General features: G+C 35.6%; 1 protein-coding gene across 1 annotated transcript in view; it reads left to right on the top strand.

Moving 5' to 3' along the window:
• The window catches only part of LOC136037586 (rho guanine nucleotide exchange factor 28-like), a 330,822-nt gene extending 315,602 nt beyond the window's left edge, over nucleotides 1-15,220 (top strand). The window contains exons 35-36 of the mRNA XM_065720307.1: nucleotides 2,565-2,776; nucleotides 14,294-15,220. Coding sequence (XP_065576379.1) covers nucleotides 2,565-2,776; nucleotides 14,294-15,049 — 968 coding nt within the window. The 3' untranslated portion in view covers nucleotides 15,050-15,220. The remainder of the gene's footprint in view (nucleotides 1-2,564; nucleotides 2,777-14,293) is intronic.
• Nucleotides 15,221-21,063: the final 5,843 nt, after the last annotated feature.

The raw sequence follows: 21,063 nt of genomic DNA, 5'->3' as shown, positions 1-21,063 counted from the left end.
CATTCGTCCAAAAAGTCAGCTAATTATGCGACGATATAGAAGCTATTCAGAAAAGGGTCGGAGAAATCATAGATGGGAGTACGAGTTGTCGATCGTGTCCAAGCACTGAAAAATTTGAGGATTGAATTACAAGATAGGCGTGACTTCTTAATAAAATTTGGAAAATTTGAGGATTGAGTTACAAGATAGGTGTGACTTCTTAATAATGCCTTTTGAGAAAACATTGCTTGCCTCACGTGAATGCCTCACCTCGCAGTGAATGTCTGAACCAGCTCAAAGCTGAAACTAGAACTCGTGAAATTTAAAACAAATCAGTATCAAACTCGTCCGTCCCCTGTTTCGTGGAAATATATACCAAGTCGTAGTAATTTAATATATGTATATGTATTTTTCTGTTGTTGTTTTTATTTTTGCAAATACTACGTAAATTAGCCCTGTGCTAGAGTGTATGTGTAACTAAATCGAAGTCTAAGTTTAACAAGAGATGTATTATAGTGCCTGGAAATTACAGCCTTTATGTTTAGAACAAAATATTTATATGTAACAAAGTATTCACAACAAGAAAAGTAGAACAAAACAATAACGTGGTACTTCAAGTCAGAAGTAAATTTATTGTAGTAACCCCTGCAACAAAGGCTGAAGGTGGGAGACTAATAAAAGCAAGTCAAAAGGCATCCTGCCATCTAGCTTTTACTTTAAGTTACAAGGTCATACAAGTTAGATAGCTCTGCGGTTACCACTTATCATGCCAAATTCAGATACCATTAGACTGGAAGAGCGAACGACAAAGATCTAGAGAGAATTCCACCAGCCAAAGATGTTCCCTTTTTTTGAGGATTTACAGTTGTGGGTATCCTTTTCCTGCAATTAAGTGCTCATTTACTTTCTCCAGGAGAGAAACTTACCAGTTTTGTCATGCGTAATTTTTATTGATACATCGAAAAAAACTTAAATATTTAACAACCACTTCTAATTTTTGGGGAGATTCCAAATTTTTGTCAAATTTCAAATAAATCTAAATTATAACCCAAGTATTAAATGAGTTACAAATTTTTTATTTAGGATAAACGTTTTTACATTTTGATTGTCCATGACTAATCAGATTATCCATTCTTTCTTTATAAAGTGAACAATTCCAGTATATATCCAGTACTGGACAATTTAACAGAAATTCCAGCAAGTAACCAATTTACAGACGTATTTTTGTATATAGTTAGCGTATTTATCTTTATCTCACTTGATTTTATCATGTGTCGCTTTATATTTATGCTACTAATGCACATCCCAATGCAACACCAAGCTGCGTCAGGCCAAATTAGCTGCGCACGCCCCTTCTTCACCCTAACCAATCCAATCTTCAGTTTTAACTCGGTCCCATGAAGGTCCAATTTCCTTTTAGTCCGTTCTTATGTTCTTTCCCCATTACCTACTTGAGGATGTTTTTCTTTTTGTTCGGGCCCGGATAAATATCCACAAGGCACGATTTGTGGCACTCAATCATCCTTCGCTCATAAAACCTTGCTTTTTATTAATCTATCAGAAATGAAAGTAAAATATAATGTATTCAATTCTCATGTTATTCTCGAAATTATCTCTTAATTTTTGCTTTTCTATTAGTAGTAATGCATTCGAAATAAGAACCAGATTTTTTTATTGCATGAATTGTTAATAGATGTGTGAGAGAATGTTTGATGAGTGGGATTTCTAAAAGAAGTTCCTTTTAAGAAGAAAGGATCTTTAAAGTGTATTTTAACAACATGGTAACTCCGATAACTCTAGAAAGGAATTTCTAATGTAATGTCCAATGCTTTCTTTTATCTACTTAAACCTATTACATTAAGCTTGACAAAACTTTTCATTAAAAAGTGTAACACTAAAAAGAAGGTTGAGTGAAAGGGAAAGATCAACAAAGTTACTTTTACAGAAAATTATTTTTTCCAAAGGGGTGCCTTTTTTTGGAAAATTGCATAATTGTGCACTTTATTTGTTGACTTTCAAGGGGGCGGGAATTGGTCAAATAGCGCAAAGTCTCAGTTTGGAACTCAAGCTGTTCGTAATAATTTAAATCCTGATCTTTAAAAAAAAAGAGGGACACTATTTAATACATGTTTTGACAAGACGCAAAATTGAAACTGCCGGAAATCAAAAATTCTAGAAAGTACGGTGTTTTTTATCTGTACATTTCTATTCAGGAAAAGTTTCAAAACAACAGACTGTCAATGGAATTATATTTTTACGTGGGATACTGGAATTCAATTTCTCTCTCTCTCTCTCTCTCTCTCTCTCTCTCTCTCTCTCTCTCTCTCTCTCTCTCTCTCTCTCTCTCTCTCTCTCTCTCTCTCTCTCTCTCTCTCTCTCTCTCTCTCTCTCTCTCTCTCTCCCTCTCTCTCGCTCTCTCTTCAAAGTATTTTTTTGAAATGATGGTTTCAAGAGACTTGCTATTATTGTTTTCACTGAAAAAAAAAAAAAAAAAACTGGGATTACGTTTTTGGTAAGGAAGGGTAACCTCCCATCTCTTGAAAGCTTGAAACCCAATTTGAATAAATGAATTCTGTTAATTTTAGCCAATGAAACTTTTTCTTGTAGTTTAAAAGCAGAAATGATATCATCTGGAGGTGGAGCTGCAATAAGAAGCAAAACTAACCATGAGCAACGTTTGGAGGAATTGAGAAACCTGCAAGATAAACTAACGCGAGAAAAAGCCGAATTTCTAAAAGAGAAAGCACAGCAAGAGGAAATGATAGCTGAACAAAAGAAGAAATTAGAGGCACTGCAGGTAGGGTGAAAAGAAATGGTTTTTTTAATTCGCTTATTTTGCGCGCTCTGTGTATTTGTCCCCCCCCCCCCCAGAAAAAGAGAAAGAAGTCGCGAATATACTTGCCCTGAAGCTCAGTTATCTCCTAAAATTGCCCCACGCAAAGGCGGTTAAACGTTAGGGGAGTTTCAAATGTAGTATATGAAAATTATTGACTAAAGCTTTGCACTTTATAAAGTAATTGATCACTTCAATAGCTGTTTTTAACTTAATTGGTGCTTTTTAACTTTTAAGATTAGTCAAATTGTGCCTTATATGCACTCATTGGTAATATATGCTAATTCTGCTTCAAAAATCTGTTGGAGGACCCTTTTGCCCATCAGACACTATGCAGTTTAGAATTTGTGTTCATACAAAGATGGGCTGGCAACTGAATTTTTAGGGGGTTTTTAGGGGTGGGTGCCTCCACATTGGATGTGTTCCGCGTTCCAGGAGTCAACTATTATTAAGAATTAAGATGTGACGCACCAGCTATTTTCTAGCACCTTTCCTATATTTTGTCTATTTTTTCTGTAAAATTTAGAGAGGGGTATATATGATTAAATAGTTCGGTAAAGAAATCATGTATTCAGTCATTTCTCAAATCTTGACGAAGTTTTTACTTGAACTAAGATGAACAAAGGTACGAGCTTCAGAAGGTGTTTCCTAAGGCATTGTGGGGGGGAGGGATTAGAAATAGTACATATCTAGGCCACTATTTTCTCATTATTTTAGGAGAGGTGGTACTTTAATTGACTGTGAGGGGTACCTATTTAATATCATTGATAATGATATTGATATGATCAATCTTTTTCCTAGGAAAAAGAATACTATTTGTTATAAAACAAAAAATGAATTCGTTAATCTTCGGCTTAAAATGCTTGCAAAATTTGTATCTAAAAACAACAACCATTTGGTTGGCTATTACTGAAAAATAGGGGTCTGGCAGTTTCGACAAGAAATTCATAGGTCCAGTTTTTCGTGAATTCTAGTTTTGGGCATAGTTTTGTACTTTTTCTTAAATTTTCCTACAATTAGCCATGACTTGATGCCCACAACTATTCCATTTTAATTCAGACCCTCCAACAGATTGACTCTAGTTAGGCATTGTGGAGTGACATGAGAGGTGTAGCAAAAGTGGGATATGGTAACGTCGGCAATGAAGGGAGGAAATTAATGCCAGGTTTTTCTTCTCACTCAATTGGACTATCTGTCTTGGCTATTTCTACAATTAGCCATGACTTGATGCCCACAACTATTCTATTTTAGTTCAAAAATGAACGGACTCGGTGGAGGGAGATTTAGAAGCAATAATTTGGCTTTCATTAACGAATGCATAACTCAATTATATATAGACTTAATTAGCAGAGGTGTATGTTTTCCAGGTTTGGAGTATTTTTACGTTTTATTCGAAAATTTTCCTCTGGTGTTTTTTAGGGCCGGGGACTAGGGAGGTCACCCATTGGCTTTCGTCAACGAAAGTGTGACTCTTGTGTGTGTTGATTTAATTTTCTTTTCTTTTTTCATACTAGGTTTGGGCCTGGAAAATTTGTCCGAAGTATTTGTAATTGTGTTCTTTTACTTAATTGCTCTTCAACCTGTTTGCATTTTATACTTCGTTTTTGCTTGTTTTTAAGAGACAAGCCAATTCAAGCCCCCCTGTGAGCTGAATGACGGTTAATTCGGAAAAATTAAAAAAAGAGGGATTTTTAACCTACGAACGGATGATCAGGTCTTAATGAAATTTGATATTTAGAAGGACCTCGTGTTTCAGAGCTCTTGTTTCAATCCCGACCGGATCCGGTGACATTGGGGGGAGTTGGAGGGAGAAACCGGAAATCTTGGAAAACTCTTAGAGTGGAGAGATCGGGATGAAGCTTGGTGAGAAGAATAAGCAAAAGTCCTAGATACGTGATTGACATAATCAGACCGGATCGGCTCTCTTTGGGGGAGTTGGGGGGAGGATTTCCAGTGCTTTGGTGACTTCGGCGCTTCTGGACGTGTTAGGACGATGAAAATTGGTAGGTGTGTCAGGGACCAGCACAAATTGACTTGATAATGGTCTTTTCCCGATTCGATCATCTGGGGGGGGGGGGGCTGGAGGGAGGGGAAATTGTAAAAGTTGAGGCATGTTTATCTTACGAGTGGGTGGTCGGATCTGAATGAAACTTGATATATAGAAATATCTCATGCCTTATATGCTCCCTTTTCAATTCGGATTGGATCCAGGGACATTGCGGGTGGAGGGGGGAAACAGAAATCTTGGAAACTGAAATTTTGGAATAAGCTTAGAGTAGAGAGATTGGCATGAAACTTGATGGGAAGAATAAGTGCAAATTTTAGATACGTTATTGAGATAACCTGACCGGATCCGATCTCTTTGGGGGATTTGGGGGGGGATTTCAAGTGCTTTGGCGAGTTTGGTGCTTCTTGATGTGCTTGGACGATGAAAATCGGCAGATGCGTCAGGGACCTGCACAAATTGACTCGAGAACAGTCGTTTGTCCGATTCGACCATCTGGGGGACTGGAGGGAGAGGAAATTGTGAAAATTGAGGTATATTGATCTTACGAATGGGTGATCGGATCTTAATGAAACTTTATGTATAGAAAGATCTCGTGTCTTAGATGCCCCATTTTCAATTCGGATCGGACGACTATCACATTAGCTATTTAAAAATGTTTTGTTTGCCCCTTAATTTAAACCCTCCTCCCACCTCTAAATATATGCTACAAAGTCCATCTACGAACTCGACCTTACTCTTGACCCAAAAAATCCTCACACAAAGTTTCATCAAAATATCTCGTTTCTTTCGAGAGTTATAGTGCGTAAAGACGGACAACTGCGATGTCATAGGTATCCCTCCACTAACGTTTTGTGATTAAAAACATACGTACCAGCTTAATTTAATTGTACCGAGTCTAATTTTAGGTTCTAACCTCGTCACAATTGCCATATGAGCTCTTGGCTCTTGTTTTAAAATAAATTTGTCTATTTGGTCAATTATTGGCGTCCTTGTCATATTACCCCCCCCCCTCCCAGTTTTTCCTTATTGGCGCCCTTGTCACATTGGCCCCCCTCCAGATTTTGGTCTAGATCTGCCCCTACCCCCACACCCTCCAAATTAATTCCTTGATCTTTTAAGATAAGCGTTGAAAAAGATCCCTAAATCAAAGATGGCAAAGGACGTTAAATGAATGTTATCATTTCAGTTTCTTCGTCTTAAAATCACCATGGTTTCATTTTGAATTCAATATGAAGTCCTGACTGTCATTTTCCTTATTAATCCCATTTATTTCTTGGAACACGAACTAATTTTATCTCTCATTTCCTTAATCGATTGGCGTAAATAGATTGGGTAGTAACAAAAAGGAGAGCTGCTGGAATAAATAAGAAAATAATATTAGCGCAATTAGAAAGCACATGAAACTCAAAATGTATTATATGAGAATACTCGGATTCTTAATTTTTATCAAATATGGATTCCTATCCGTCCGCTCCCTACTAGAAATCCTTGTGTCAAACCGCTCAATCAGTTTAGATTGTTCTCCTTTAAACTAGGCTCTAACAGGAATTGAATTTTGCTCCGGCAGCCAGATTCCTGACTAAAAAATTGTTATCATATGGGTGATTCTTGGGTTTGTTCCGTGTTTGCGTCAGAGGCAAAAAGTCGGTTATTCGGTCGATAAGATTGCATTTAAAATAAGTAAAATCTTCCAGGTACGGTATTTGTAAAAAAAATATTCTTGTTACTCTTTGTTATATATTTATATGAAATATAATATCTAACCTTTTAAGATGTGAAATGTGGAAATAGGGATTTTATCATATATGAACAAATAAAACGCCTCTGACTAAAAAAATTGTTTTCATATGGGTGAATCTCGGGTTTGTTCCGCGTTCGCGTCAGAGATAAAAAAAAGTCGGTTCTTTGGCCGGGAAGACTGCATCCAAATAAGTAAAATCTTCCAGGTGGGGTATTTGAAAAAAATTACTGTTGTTACTCTTGTTTATATACTTCTATAAAATATAAAATCTAGTCTTTTTAGATATGGAATGTGAAATAGGAATTTTATCGTATATGAACATAATAAAAAAATATTTTGTCAAATTTCATTGCCAGTTCGGATTGTTCTACTTAATTTTGAACTGATTTTTTTTTTTTTTTTTTTTTTTTTTTTTTTTTTTTTTTTTTTTTTTTTTTTTTTTTTTTTTTTTTTTTTTTTTTTTTTTTTTTTACGTAACTGGTCAGGTGGGGTAAATATTTGCCTCATAACTAAAAACGCTTGTAAATAAAAACTATTTCAGATAGGAACTTGCAATTTAGCTTTAGCTAGTACAGTCAACTACAATATATTTCACATATAAATGAATCATCTAAATACATTGTGGGGAAATTTCGTTAAGGTGGTCCTTGCAGCACCCCTTTTGCAGATGCTGCAGATCTTAGTTGTCTTCCGTTCAGCTGAATGAGGACAGACACTGCAGCGCTGATTTTGCGGTGAGAATGTGAAAGATTAGCATCTGAACTACCTGTAGTCTCGATTCCAACAATATTGGATACTAACTTTCAAAGTTCTCGTGGAAAGGCTTCGGAAAAGCCATTAAACGAGGCTTCGTAAGGAATAGTCCCAACTGTGCGAGGATTTCTCGGCGTTGGATCACCTTTTCTTGACTTCTTGTTGTGTTGGCATGTATCCATGCCTGCAATGTCAAGCATCGCAAAGAAGGTTGCAAGTGGCCAGCGCTGACAGCGACGGCTGGTAGTGTAATTAGCACATTTTTGATCTAAACGGTCAGCGCCAGATTTATTTGTGTTGTAAAACTCGACTATCTCTGGCTTACCTGAGTTTGTATCTATCGTTTTTGTGTTTTGCATTGAAGGGATCAAAGCTACTGCTTTGCTCTTCTTGGGTACATACGATACAATAGTCGTCTTTTGAGCAAAGCCGAAGATTTAGCAACCGGGCTCATGATCCCTATGCGGAGGAAACTTTGCTGGGAGCTCGTGCTTGTTCTCCTGAGAATTCCAACGTAGGTAGTATTTTGTCTGTTCAGCTCATCAACATTCTTAATCGAGGAGTACCAGTTGTCCGCGGTTATGTTTCTGTTTGTGTTCAACACTGGCACAGCTACAGTCAAAGCGGTGTGGGTAGAAATGGACTTTGACCGTGTGCCTACTGTCTCGGTGGTTTTGCCACAATATATGAAGGCACTGGATAAGTAGTTGGTGCAGGCATCAGTCATACACTGTATTTTGAATCCGTACTAGGCTGGCGCCGTAGGGATATACATTCTGAACACACATCAACCTCTGAAAGGAACGAGCATTTCGTCGCTTGTCAAATACTCAGACGGGGTGAAGTCCTTGCTGCATTCTGTGACCAAAGCACTAAACACATCTCTGATAGGAGCTAAACGATCTTGAGGTTGTCGATTCTGAAAATCATCAAAGTACAAGCAACCCTCGATGAACAGAAACATGGTTGCTTTAAATGTATCTCGGCCGGTTGCGTCAGCTGCAAGGAGACTTTCAGCATCTTCTCCTTCAGATTAAAACACTCTGGCTAGGTATAGCAGACCAATAAAGACTCTCATTTCGATGTAGATTACAGACTTTGTAATCAAACTCTTTTCTAGTTAACTGAGCTTATACTTGGCTCGACAGAGCCCAATCTTTTAGTTGGTATGCTTCATAATATCCTCGACAATTTACTTAGTGAACAGGTTGTTCCAGGCTTCTTCCGGGGACAGGTCCCGTCCTACCCTGGATGACCCTCAAACGCCAGGTAGTTGTGATACTATATTGGGAGAGCGAGTACGTGAAGTTAGCGGTGGCTGCTTAGACCATTTCGTTCTACCGTCTCTACCGGTAAACACGCCAAAGGGCTTCTTCCGCCGCCTTGCAACAGGAACTTCATCTTCGTCTAACATACTCGAGGTCTGGGGTTCCTGTACATCTAGAGAACTAGTTTGACGGACTGCTACGTCTTCCTCCTCGTCAGTTTCACCTTCAATGGCATCTTCTTCGACGTCCTCTTCAATCTGAAAATCAGGATTCTTATTGTGACCTTCATCTTCATCTGTTACATCTGATAGACCTTCTTTTCTTTCAAGAAGCTCCCTGACTTCTTCATCAGTTAGTTCCTTGTGGCTGCTATTCTGGACTTCCTAGAAAGGCAAGGAATGGAAGGGAAAGGCAAAACAGGGTAAAAATATTCAACTTTTTGACAAAAAATACATTTGGAACAGCAGAAACACTAAATCTACTACTAAAAATGTTGCAAAACGTTCACTATTGGTATAGATAAATGATGGAAGTAGTGCAACTATAGTCTTCCCATTGAATGTTAGCCATTCAGACTCTCTAACAACCATTTTTCAAAATATTTGACCCTGACAGTTTTCATTTTGTTTTTGTTACTTAAGAGGTCGGGTGGGGTAAAAAACTACCTCAGACCCCCTAACCTCCTTTCTGAATGGATGCAGTAGGTTGACAGAATCACTAAAAATTCTCCATGTGGCCTTTGAAGATTACACGGAGCCACGATGGCGTAGCCCCAGGGGTTATTGTGAAATCTCAAAAACTAAAGTACGTGGGGTAATTTTTCCCCACCCGAAGAGTTAAACGTTAAAGATAAGTTCTGACAGAAATTTAATTTGGTTCCGGCAGCCAGATTCCACAACTATGGCTGAAAAATTGTTTTCATATGGGTGATTCTTGGGTTTGTTCCACGCTCGCGTCAGATGCTAAAAAGTCGGTTCTGTGACCGGAAAATAATAAATCTTATAGGCAGGGTATTTGTAAAAAAAAAAAATACTACTGTTGCTCTTTTTTATATATTTATATAAAATATAATATCTAACCATTTTCGCTATCGAATATGAAAATAGGGATTTGATCATATATGAACAAAATAAAAAAAATATTTTGTCAAGTTTCATTATCAATTCGGATTGTTCTTCTTAAAGCTAAGTTATAACATGAATTGAATTTTGCTCTGGCAGCCAGATTCCGTGCCTCCGACTAAAAAATTGTTTTCATATGGGTGATTCTTGGACTTGTTCCGTGTACAACATGTATGTAGAGTATTTTGCTAGAATTGGATTGTTATAGGGCGTCAATCGGGAGGGGGCAGTCGCCCCTTAGGTTTTTCGCCCTTCTGGCTTTGAAAATATATTTTTGTATTTTCAGTAAAAAAGAATTGCCCCACCCTTGAATTTTTGAAAATAATTTCTTTTGTCTTTCTTTAAAGTAAGTTTTAAAATATCCCCCCCCCCCCTGCATTATTGTGAATGGGCGCTTCGGGTAAGTGGTACCAAAATTTTCTGTCCAAATATTTAATATTGTTGTTTCCCATGAGAGTAACCCTACAATTGGCTAAATTTAGAAGCTTGAAAAACTGTTTTAATTGGTGAATTAACAGTCATCAGATTAGTACACCTTAGGAAGCTTATACACAAATTTTGGTGAACAAATTTCGCCTCATCTTACCGCCTTGCTCTCCTCTATTAGCCTTCTTGCTAGACAAATGGAAGTGACCACGCCTTCCTCTTCTTCCGTACCAATTGCAATTCCAAACTTCTAACCGGGTATTGCTTCAATATTAAGATTAAAAGGAAAATACAACTGTGCTCTACTCTCGCGTTATCAGCGCTATGGTTATATGCCCTAAAAAGAAAATCATTATCATGTCGTTGTTTGGCAATTAAGACATGCCAATTAAGACGGTCTTTTCTGCTGTATAATAATTAAATAACAATATCGGCTGTTTTTTCATGAAAAAAAGTGTGGGCTTACATAAAAAAAGAAACGCGAGAAGTTTGATTCGGCATGCGTAATACCACTGATATACCACTTGGTATGCCTAATACCACTGATATTCCACTTGGGGCTTGAGTCGTCACGCCCTTGCTGTATTTTACAGCATATTCTATTATTGCTAATAGATGGCTACAAGTCAGATTGCATTTACACCACTCTTTGCTTGGCTTATAAATAACGACACTGACTCTCCATCATACAAACTACAACAGGTAAAACAAGTAAATATTTTGGCTCTATATCCTTGGACAAGGATATCAATTCTTGGAATGCTTATTGGGGTAATCGTAACGTTAGCATTTAAACTACATGTGTTTCCAAAGATTTAAACAAGGATGTAGATTTGACTCTATATCCTTTGATTATGCTGATTCCAAATATATAAGATTTATCAAATGTGTTACCCAACAAAGGTTACAAGGCTGATAAAACTTGGCCGATTTTTGAAAAAGGGGAGAAAAACCCTCTGAGATTCAAAGAATCTTAATTGAAATTAAGCCATCATTTTCATCATACCAGAGAACCTTACTGTAGAAGTTTCAAGCTCCTATATACAAAAATGTAGAATTTTGAAATTTTTGCCACAAGACAGATCATGGATACGTGTTGTTTTTTTTCCAGCTGTGATCGTATTGAGATAATGGTCCAAAAATTGAGTTGTCCAAAGACCAAAGATTGGAGCTGTCGTCAGCAAAGCCCATGTAAAAATAAAACGAGACTTACAATAAAATGCGTCATCATTACAACTAAAAGCAAAACAGTCCTAGAATCATTATTTCAGTCCTGGATAAGCTTCCTTGAAGTGATGATTGTTGGATTGTTTTAATTTTCACTTTTAGTTCCAAAGATGACATATTTTATTTTAAGTCTTATTTTATTTGTATATGTGCTTTGATGAGGACGGCCTTCGGATCTAGAGGTGAAATATTCTATTAGCGATAAAAAAAATTAACGGTCTTAGATTATTTCCTTATTATCTGTTGTTGTTTGTATGCTTTTTGTTTGTATCACACTTTATTCAAATGTAGTTGTTTTTGTTTGTTTGTTGTTTTTTTTTTACCAGGAATCAACCGTGTTTGATAATAGCTTGTTATAATCTTTGTGTTTCTTGCTCTTCAATTTTTTTCCGTTTTCTTTCTTTCCTGTTTCTTTTTACTTTCCCTTGTTTGCTTTTAGTTTTTTTGTTTTTAGTCTTTATACATTCTTTATGTTTTTTTGTCTCTGTAAACACATGTAATTCAAATGCTAACTTACGATTACCCCAATTAGCATTCCAAGAATTGATATCACACTTTCCCTGCTCCCATAAAATATCGTTATGAGAAACAAATATAAATATGCAAAAATCGATGTTGTCAATTTTTCCATGTAATTCCAGTGTCAACTATTTGAAGATTTTCGACTATCGTTCCTTCCCCTGTCAAATGGCATTCAGCTAATGAGGTTTTTATCACCTTTATTTTCCAGGAAAGATTATTTTTTCTCAGTCCTCATGTTAAGCGAGAATCAATGAATTCTTATCAGTAAGGATAGAACTTTCTCCCCTCAAAAAAGAGATTAACTGTTCTATTTAGGATGTATTAATGTGAAGAGAAATTGTAATTTGTCTCTAAGTTGCACAACGCCATAAGTTTTTTTTTATTTATTCTAATCGTTTTACTCTCTAACTTTTATTTTCTTTTTACACTCTAGCCTTCTTTTCTTACTTTCAAAGTTTTTCATTTTTACATTTTCTTTTGTCTGTTTTATTACATTGTTACTCTAAATCTATTTCCTTTGATTCTAGCCTCTTATCAAAAAACTGATATGTAGTAAAGGAAATTTCTTTTGATTACCTGTTAAAATGAGAGTGATCCAGCCTTATCAGATCTTTTTAATTTTTTCATGATTCAAGGAGAATGTCATTATCGAAATCTTAGACAATTTTCAAACATTTCATGGTAACGAACTGTAAGTAAGGAGTGACTTGGCTCAATAGTAATCGAAACTCTAAAAGACGGAATTAATTTTTATTTGCTTTTTTTCCCATTGGTGATTTTATCGAAATAGTGGTCCTAGAAGATGGGGAGAGAGTGCATTTGAACGGGAATTAAATTTCAAGTGCCCTTTTTAAGTGACCTAAAATATTGAAGGGCCACTAGCCCTCCTCCCACGCCTATTTTTACCAAAGCTGTCCGATCAAAATTTTAAGATAGTCATTTTGTTCGGTATTGTTCAAACATCAAATAACTATTTTTTTAAGGGTAACATGACCCCCTCAGTCCTTGGGGATAGGCCTGTAAGTTATGAAATGTGCTCATTGCTTACGGATAGGGTTTGTTATTGGAAATATAGAGACATTTGGGGGGGGGGGATTTGTGCATGGGCGAGTTTATATGGGGAAAATTTTCTGGGGATGAACTTGCCAGAAGAAATTTTGCACTGTGGGGATTTAACAGAATTCGTATACGAGTTTCTATTTATTTGTATTACTTTCTCTTTGCCATCTCAGTTTTGTATGTGGAGATATACCGGAGGGGGGGACTTATCTGGAGGCTATTTTTAGTGTTTTTGGATTTACGAGAGAAAATTTTCAGGGAAGTAGGATTTGTGGAACGATCGGGAAAACGATTAGAAATTAAAGTCTCTGTCAAATGAAAGAATGCTAAGGAGAATTCTTCAGCCTGAACCGTCCGCAAGAACGTTTTGGTGGGGGGAGGGATTTTTAGCGAGGATGGAATTGTCCGAATGGGGCTTTACAGGGGAATTGTGCAAAGGGTATTTTAAGGGGGCGGAAGGAGCTTTCCACGGAGGAATTTTTCCTGAAGAAGGGAATTTTTCATGAAGGGTGAGCCAGATTTACCGGCATTATTTGAAAACTGATCAGAAATTAAATTTAAAAAAAAATTTCTGCTGAAAGTAAGAAGCAACACTAAAACTTGAAAGAAATAGGAATTACTCCGTATAGGAAGGTATCGCTCCCTCCTCAACACTTCCCAGTTTCAGAGGCTATAATACAGCGTAATTGCGTATCTGTTCGTAAAGAGTATAAAGCTTCATTTAACCAAGTTCATTGGGGCCCAGTCTTAAAAAGATATCCAAAACAACAATAGTGGTTTGGAAGTGATAAGTTCTAAAGGTTCCTATCATCCTATGTAAGTTTTTACTTTATTATTATTTTTTATAATTGTTTTATTTTTTTTATTAGTTTATTATAGTGAAAAAAGAAATCACCAGTGCAACAGCACAAACACAGAAACAGACGCACACCATAAAACCAAACATAAAAAATATAAAGTATAAAAAATAATAATAAATAATAAATATTAAATAATATATGATAAATAAAATATAAATATGATAATTAATAATATATGATATATATATATATATATATATATATATATATATATATATATACATATATATATATATATATATATATATATATATATAAACAAAAAAGAAAGACAGAAGGGGAAAGGAAGACTATTTTCCTACTTTAGTAATTAATATAGATAAGTACTTGAACGAGGCCTTAATCTTACTCATCCATCCAATTACATAGGCCAAACAGCATAGCCATACACAATAAACCGCAAAGAATAATCCATGGACAAGTAGTCGTGTCGTATTATAATTATGCTCATGCTAATGGGCTCTCTTTTTTTAATTATATTTTGTTTCTTTTTCAGGATCAACTTCGCACTGAACAAAAAGACATTAAAGAACAAAGGGAAAAACTGTACCAAAAATTAGAAGCTTTGAAATCACAAGGTATTATTATAAGTCCCGCAAATAACGCTGTTGTGGCCACGAATACACAACCCCCACCCCAAGATGAGAATAATTCTCCTCAATCAAGTGGTGCTTCTCCCCCTGGGGCTAAGGACAGACGTAAAAGCGACGCAAAACGTCCCGCTAATTTAACCAAACGAGATAGTAGTGCGAGTAGCCTTCCAATAAACTTACTCAGTGCTACAAATCAACAAAAAGTGAGTATTTTAAGCTCATCAAACTTGCAGAAAACTCAACAAGTTCAGAGTAGCTCAGTGAAACAGCAACTACCCTTAAAGCTTGCTTCTAAACTGGCGTCTAGTGCGCCTCCTCAAGCTGTGATGTCACCTCCTGCTCGTGATAACTCTGTTCAACAAATGTTGCCCTTAAGACTAAGCGAAGAAAAGAAGAACCTGAAAACGCTGAAACTTAGCTCTAGCAGTTTCAGTCCAACGACTATTCCGTATACGGAGATGGTGCAGCATGGACACGTTAGGTCTGGAAGTAGCCCGATTGTGAATACTAATACTGCAAGGCAAGTGAGTAGTACTTACTTAAGGGGTCAAACTTTCCCTCGTATTGCTGATCGTATACATTCCTCGCAACATTCCGTTGCTCAGCAACAAGATGATGAGAGCAGCTTGGACAATAGTGAAAAAATTGTGTTTATTTAAGATTGATTCGAAACTGCCTGAATGTGAATCTCGTTGGCGTACTTTAATTTTTGTTTTTGTTTTTCATTTAGTAGGTATTTTTAACTGTTACTAAAGGGGTTAGATTAAGATTTAACAATCGAAAAAAACTTAACAAAACTCTGAACATTATTGGATCGAATTTTAAAAATAATTCTGGCGTAAAATATGTAATGAAAGTGATGAACTTCTAAACTACTGATTCTTAATGTTACTTTTCAGACAAGCATTTAATTAGTTCATTGATATATGTAATATTTTCCTTAATATCATGTGACCGCGGTCTAAATTCCTAAAAGAAGAAAGCCAAGCTGTTTTTCTAGAGGTTGGAATCAATAATTTATATTGTGAACTAAACACAAATTTGTATTTTTTTTATGTTTTTAGCCCCATTTACGTATATTTTTTGTGTATTCTAGAGTCTTTTTCATAAATTTTCTTGTCGGGGGTATTTTGGACAATATTGAGAAATTTACCCTCATGTGTCCCAGTATGATTACTTACTCAGTTTCAAGTTCCCTACTTCACCTAATTTACCAGTTTACCTGAAACAAAATGACTTTTGTGCTGTTTTCCTCCCCTTGGGTTTCAGGTATCTGGTAAATGTGCTGTTTCCTCCCCTGTTTTTGTGCTGTTTTCCTCCCCTTGGGTTTCAGGTATCTGGTAAATGTATTCTAGTTTGTGCCCTAATAAATTGTTGAAGCGAGCTTTCAATTCACTAAAATCTAGCCCCTAGTTAACTTAAATGTGTTCGCACATTATGGGAAACAGTTTAGTGATTATTGAGCTTTAAATAAATTCGGCCCAAGGGCAAAGGGCATAGGTAGCTAATTTGAAATACATTCAGAAGACCTTAAAAATTTGACGTATTAGACTTACAGTAACTAGCAAGATTATATAAAACGATACTTTTACATTTGGTATTACCGTAAAATATCGGGACTGGGGGGTTGACACAGCTTTGTTTTTTGCTCTATACACACATTTCCTTTTGTTTGGCAACCCTGTTTGACCAGAAAATTAGTGTGCCTTTTTAATTAGTTACCTTACAGAACTAAAGTCCATTTTTTTCTTCGACATACCATAATTACCCATTCTTGGTAAAAAAAAATGAATTAATAAAAAATTATCCACAAAAGAATTATTTTAATATTTACATTTGCATATACAAACGATTTGTTCTTGGTAAAATTAAACCCAGCACCGACAAGACAGTCGTGAAGCCAGGGATTTCCACGGAACCTGAAGTAACACTTTTAGCGTTCTCGTGAAAGTCGTTACAGAACTCAATTTTTACGAAGAGTAAAAAATTAAGGGAACCTATTCACTATGTTTACTCTTGTAAGGTAAAAATCCCTTGTACTGGACGTCACAGAATATGCGCACCATCTAGGTTTTCATAAAAGACACATCTACTGCACTCATATTTCGGTGTCAAGCTTATGTAGAGCTTTGACATGAAATCTGAAACCCTGAGTGTAATTATTTCAGCATCTGACAATGAGGAAAGAAAAAATCACATAAAAAGTACGGTTATTGTACCGCTGCCTCGCACCCCCTCCCCCTTCCTTACGCTGAAATTTCAAGGTTTTATCATTGTCGCCCATTATTTACTAGATGTATATCATAAAATACATTTTAAGACCACACTGGCTACATATGACGTATGAAGCGAAGAAGAAAAAAAAATAATCAGTGAAAAATAAAATCAAATAGGCGAGAAAAACGACGGGTAGTGTCAGCCAATTTAAAAATAGGAAACGAAAATAAGCAGATATTTCAACAAGGGCCTTCACTAAGTCGTCTTCAGTGCTCAGAAAAAAAAACGAAAAAAAAAAATCTTACATTTTTCTCTTCTCGTGAAGTTTACCTCGTTTTTCTTGCCTATTTGATTTTATTTTTCATTTTGTTTTCTTTACTTCATGCGTCGTCGATATTACAATCGAGTTTGTCGCATTAGATCCTTATTTTTTTATTATTACTATTATCTTTACTATTATTATTTACAACACCCGTCATTCAATAACAATCGGAAAATTCAAATTAGTCTTGTTAGTTTATCAGCTCTTTTGCATAATTTATACTTTGTGACTCACCTCTTTCTGGGTTACCACAGCTAATTTGAAGGTGGACTGAAGGGCAAAACACAACTCCGATGCCAAGGTGTAAAATATGTTTGGGGATGTAGAGCTGGCACGAAGTGCAGTTCACTTGAAAAATTCTTATGTTGTGTCACTTCTGAGACACCCTGTTCATGTACCCTTGTACCCTGTACCCTTGTATTTGGCAATCCTGTTTTGGCCAGAAAGTTAGTGTTGTGACACTTTTTCCTCCAATTGGCAGTTCCTGCTACCTAGCAGCTCATATAGCCTTAAAGTATCTTAAGTAGACTATAGTATTATATATTGTATTAAAGTGTTTAGGTAATGGAAACTGTTTATGTATAGCGGCTCAATTTCATTTATGTACGACAATCGTATATTATTGTCCTTCTAGTATGTGTTGCACAGAGTTTGTGTTGTTTGACAGAAACCTGGCTGCGTGTGTTTGATTAATCTTTTCTTCTTTTTCTTTCTTTGTGGGTGTAATGGTGATGCGGGTAAAAATTTTAAAAAACTTAAGGTTTGGATATTCATGGGAAAAGGTTGGAGGGCTAAGCCTACTGCCTTTACACCCTAAAAAGACAAATGAAATTTGCTCATTGTTTACGGATAGGGTTTGTTATTGGGAATTATAGATACATTTAGGGGGGGGGGATTCGTGCATGGGTGAGTTGGAAAAGGTTGGGAAAAGATTGGAGGGCTAAACCTACTGCCTTTACACCCTACAAAGACAAATGGCAAGTTGGTACCGTGACTTTAAAATAGTATTACTGACGAAACTGATACAATAAATTGCAGATTAAACTAATAATTATTTGCTGATAAAATTTGCTGATTACTTAAATGTCTGGACTAGTTACTTGCTCCTTACTCCCTTGCGCTAACTCTAACTCGATATCTGTTCCTGGTTTAAAGTCGGGAGTACCTAAAATTAGCTTCCTTTCCCTTACAGAAAATAACGTAGACCACACCATAAATATCGTCGGTATCTGAGAAATAGTTCTTTTTACTGCTAAAACTGGCTGTTCATAATTCGGACATTAATATTTTAAGAAATCTGTGACAAATCACCATAAAGCCATAGTCTGAAGCCGAAATGCATTTTTAGGCCCACATTTTTTAACTGAATTATTCTTACGATGAATGTGGAGGGGGAGGGTAAAACTCAACCCGCAACCCCTTTCCTCTCCGAGGAATTTTTTGTTGAACTAAGTCTGCTCTACACGGCTAGAGCTCCTCTCTTATTGTTGGAAAATTCCCTTAAGTTTGAACACAAACAAAACTACAAGTTTTAAATAAAATGCCTATGCGTGGACAGGTTATCTTTTCTAGGTTTCTGATTATCCAAAATTTATTGTTATTAATGGCTTTATTCTTACTATTCAACTTCACATTCATTGATGCTTCATTTCCTCAATATGTTAAGCAGTTATTTTTTTAGTAACCTCGAACTTTTGTGTTTGTTTCTTATCTAGAGGGGGGTATTTGGAGTAAGGCCAATAGAATCATTGACATTTATAATATGTAAAGAGCGTAATTACAGAAATACAAATAAAAAAAAAAGCACTAACAATTGGCTTGTCATTTACACTAGTCTTAGCATTATAGTTGTCATTACTGTAAATCGACTTTTGGGACATCCCTAGGTAATTTTTTCTGAATTTGTGTTTGTGATTTTGCAGTTTTGTTGAGCCTATTATATTTTTTATATTATGCTTTATACATTTTTCTCTTTTACTTTGTTACTTCTGTATTGGAAGTTAGCAGATGTGCAGTTAAAGAAATTGCTTTGTATTGTGTTATTAATTCTGTTTTTAACTCTCTTGATTACTTTACTTGAAACTCTTTAACCAAGATTAATTTAAGTTCTACGTTTGATAATCGTCTTTTCTTACTTACTATTTGAAAATTCTGTTATTTGTTTCTCTTACCTAGGATTTGTCTAAAGAACAGTGGAAAAAGAAACGCAAGAAATGGTGGGAAAATGTAGCGATACCTAACCGATTTCTTAAATTACTAAGGATATTAAAATGAGAGCATTAAACTGCCTCTGAGACCGTCTTAGGTGTGTTCATACCCGAAAACGGTAAAAATGGTAGAAAGGTCTCATCATACCTGAAAACGGTAAAAAGGCATTTAACGGTAAAAACGGTAAAAAGGCAAAAAGATTTGCCTTTGGGTTGTTTCATTGTTATGAATATTTTAGGCCATTTCACATTTTTAACAGTAATGAACATCAATAAGCAACAATAGTCATTTAAATTTGAAAACTCCTTTTGTACGTAAAAATTAAAACATTAACAGTCTCTTAATTCCTAAAGGCAACCCTACCTTCAAAGGGAAGCTACACCTTCTTTATCTATTTCGCAATACATATTTTTAGTTTAGAGTTTTACAAGGAGTTATACAATGTTAGCACTAACAAACCTGTACTAATGACTCTTGGGGGGGGTGTTATAAAATTGTAAAATCCATAATAAGATAGGCAAAAAAATGCATAGAAACAATAAACAAATCGTTTTACGATAAAGTTTTTTTTTGGAAAAAAAGGACAAAAAAGTTCAGCTAAGTGAATATTTTTTTTAAGCTATAAACACATGTTTTTAGCTTATTTTTGCCCTTTTTTTTACCAACATTTCTTTTCTTCCTTTTTTTTTAATTTTGGGTCTACTACCAAGAACTGTATGACTTCAAATGGGGTTCATTTTCACCAAAATTGAAATCCCAAATTTTCAGTTTTTATTATATATTGTTGTGTTAGTTCCCACTTAAACCAGTTCAAAAACTTTAATTTCATTAATGCTGTCCTTGGTATTTTAAACTAATTTTCGAAAGTATCTGCTTTTACTTTTAACTGATTTTGTTAAATTAATGAACCAATATTATTTTAAATGTTACTAGTTCAAAAATTATTGCTATAGAAACGATTGTGACACCAACTACTTTTCTGCTTGCTCAAGTAAAAAATTTCTTGTTTGATTAGGGGGGTCAATCACAATTCACTTTTTTATGCCCACAGTTATTAGCTATACTGCATGATATTTGTTACTTTTCAAGGACTAGAATCAGTTAATTATCTTTTTCGCTAAGTTTATCATTAAGGTATTTATAGGTTTTCTAGAAACTAATGAAGATGATTTAGAATTTGTTTTGTTAATTTGGAACTGGTTAATTCTATAGTATCAGTGCTCTTGTCAAATTTTAATATTTGCGAAATTGGAGGGGGATCTCTACTACCCATTGTCTTTTTCTCTTCTTATCTAGGGTGCAATGAGCATTAACTTTTGAATTAGTATCAAATCCTCGTGTTTAAAGATTTCGAATTTGTTTCCCTAACGCAGGATTTTCTGTTCCTAAAGATATAGTTTTCTTACCAACTGTCAACATTCGAAGGGGGGGGCTAACTATACTGCCTTTCTTTCCTTCTGGCTTTTGTTTCTTTCTTCTTTTTTTTATAAAATATATATGGGTATTTCTTAAAGCAGGATTGGCTGATTCATTCCTTGCCTGGAGGATGGTCTATACTACCTATTTTTCTTTTTATTTATTTAAGATTTATAAGGATATTGAATTCATTTCTCTAAAGCAAGAGAAGATCGTGAACTAGATTGTATGTTTCTGTTCCTTGATGGAATTGGTCAATTCTGTAGACGCAACGTTCATAATGAATCTCTGCTTTCTATCGTATCGTCATTTTCCTCCCCTTGATCCCTTGATCAGGGATCCCTTGATCCCTGAGCAGGATTGACCAATCCCATAGGCACGATTTTCGTGTCAAGTGTCTATATCTAGGGGAGGGTGGGCTGCTTCCGAACGTATATTTTCTTTTCTCTACTCTTATTGAATAGCTGCTAAGCATGTTAAAGATTCCATCACTGCATTTGAATGAAAGAT

Source organism: Artemia franciscana, chromosome 17 (assembly GCF_032884065.1).
Source record: "Artemia franciscana chromosome 17, ASM3288406v1, whole genome shotgun sequence".
NCBI classification, from domain to species: Eukaryota; Metazoa; Arthropoda; class Branchiopoda; order Anostraca; family Artemiidae; genus Artemia; species Artemia franciscana.
This window is presented reverse-complemented; position numbering and strand designations above follow the sequence as displayed.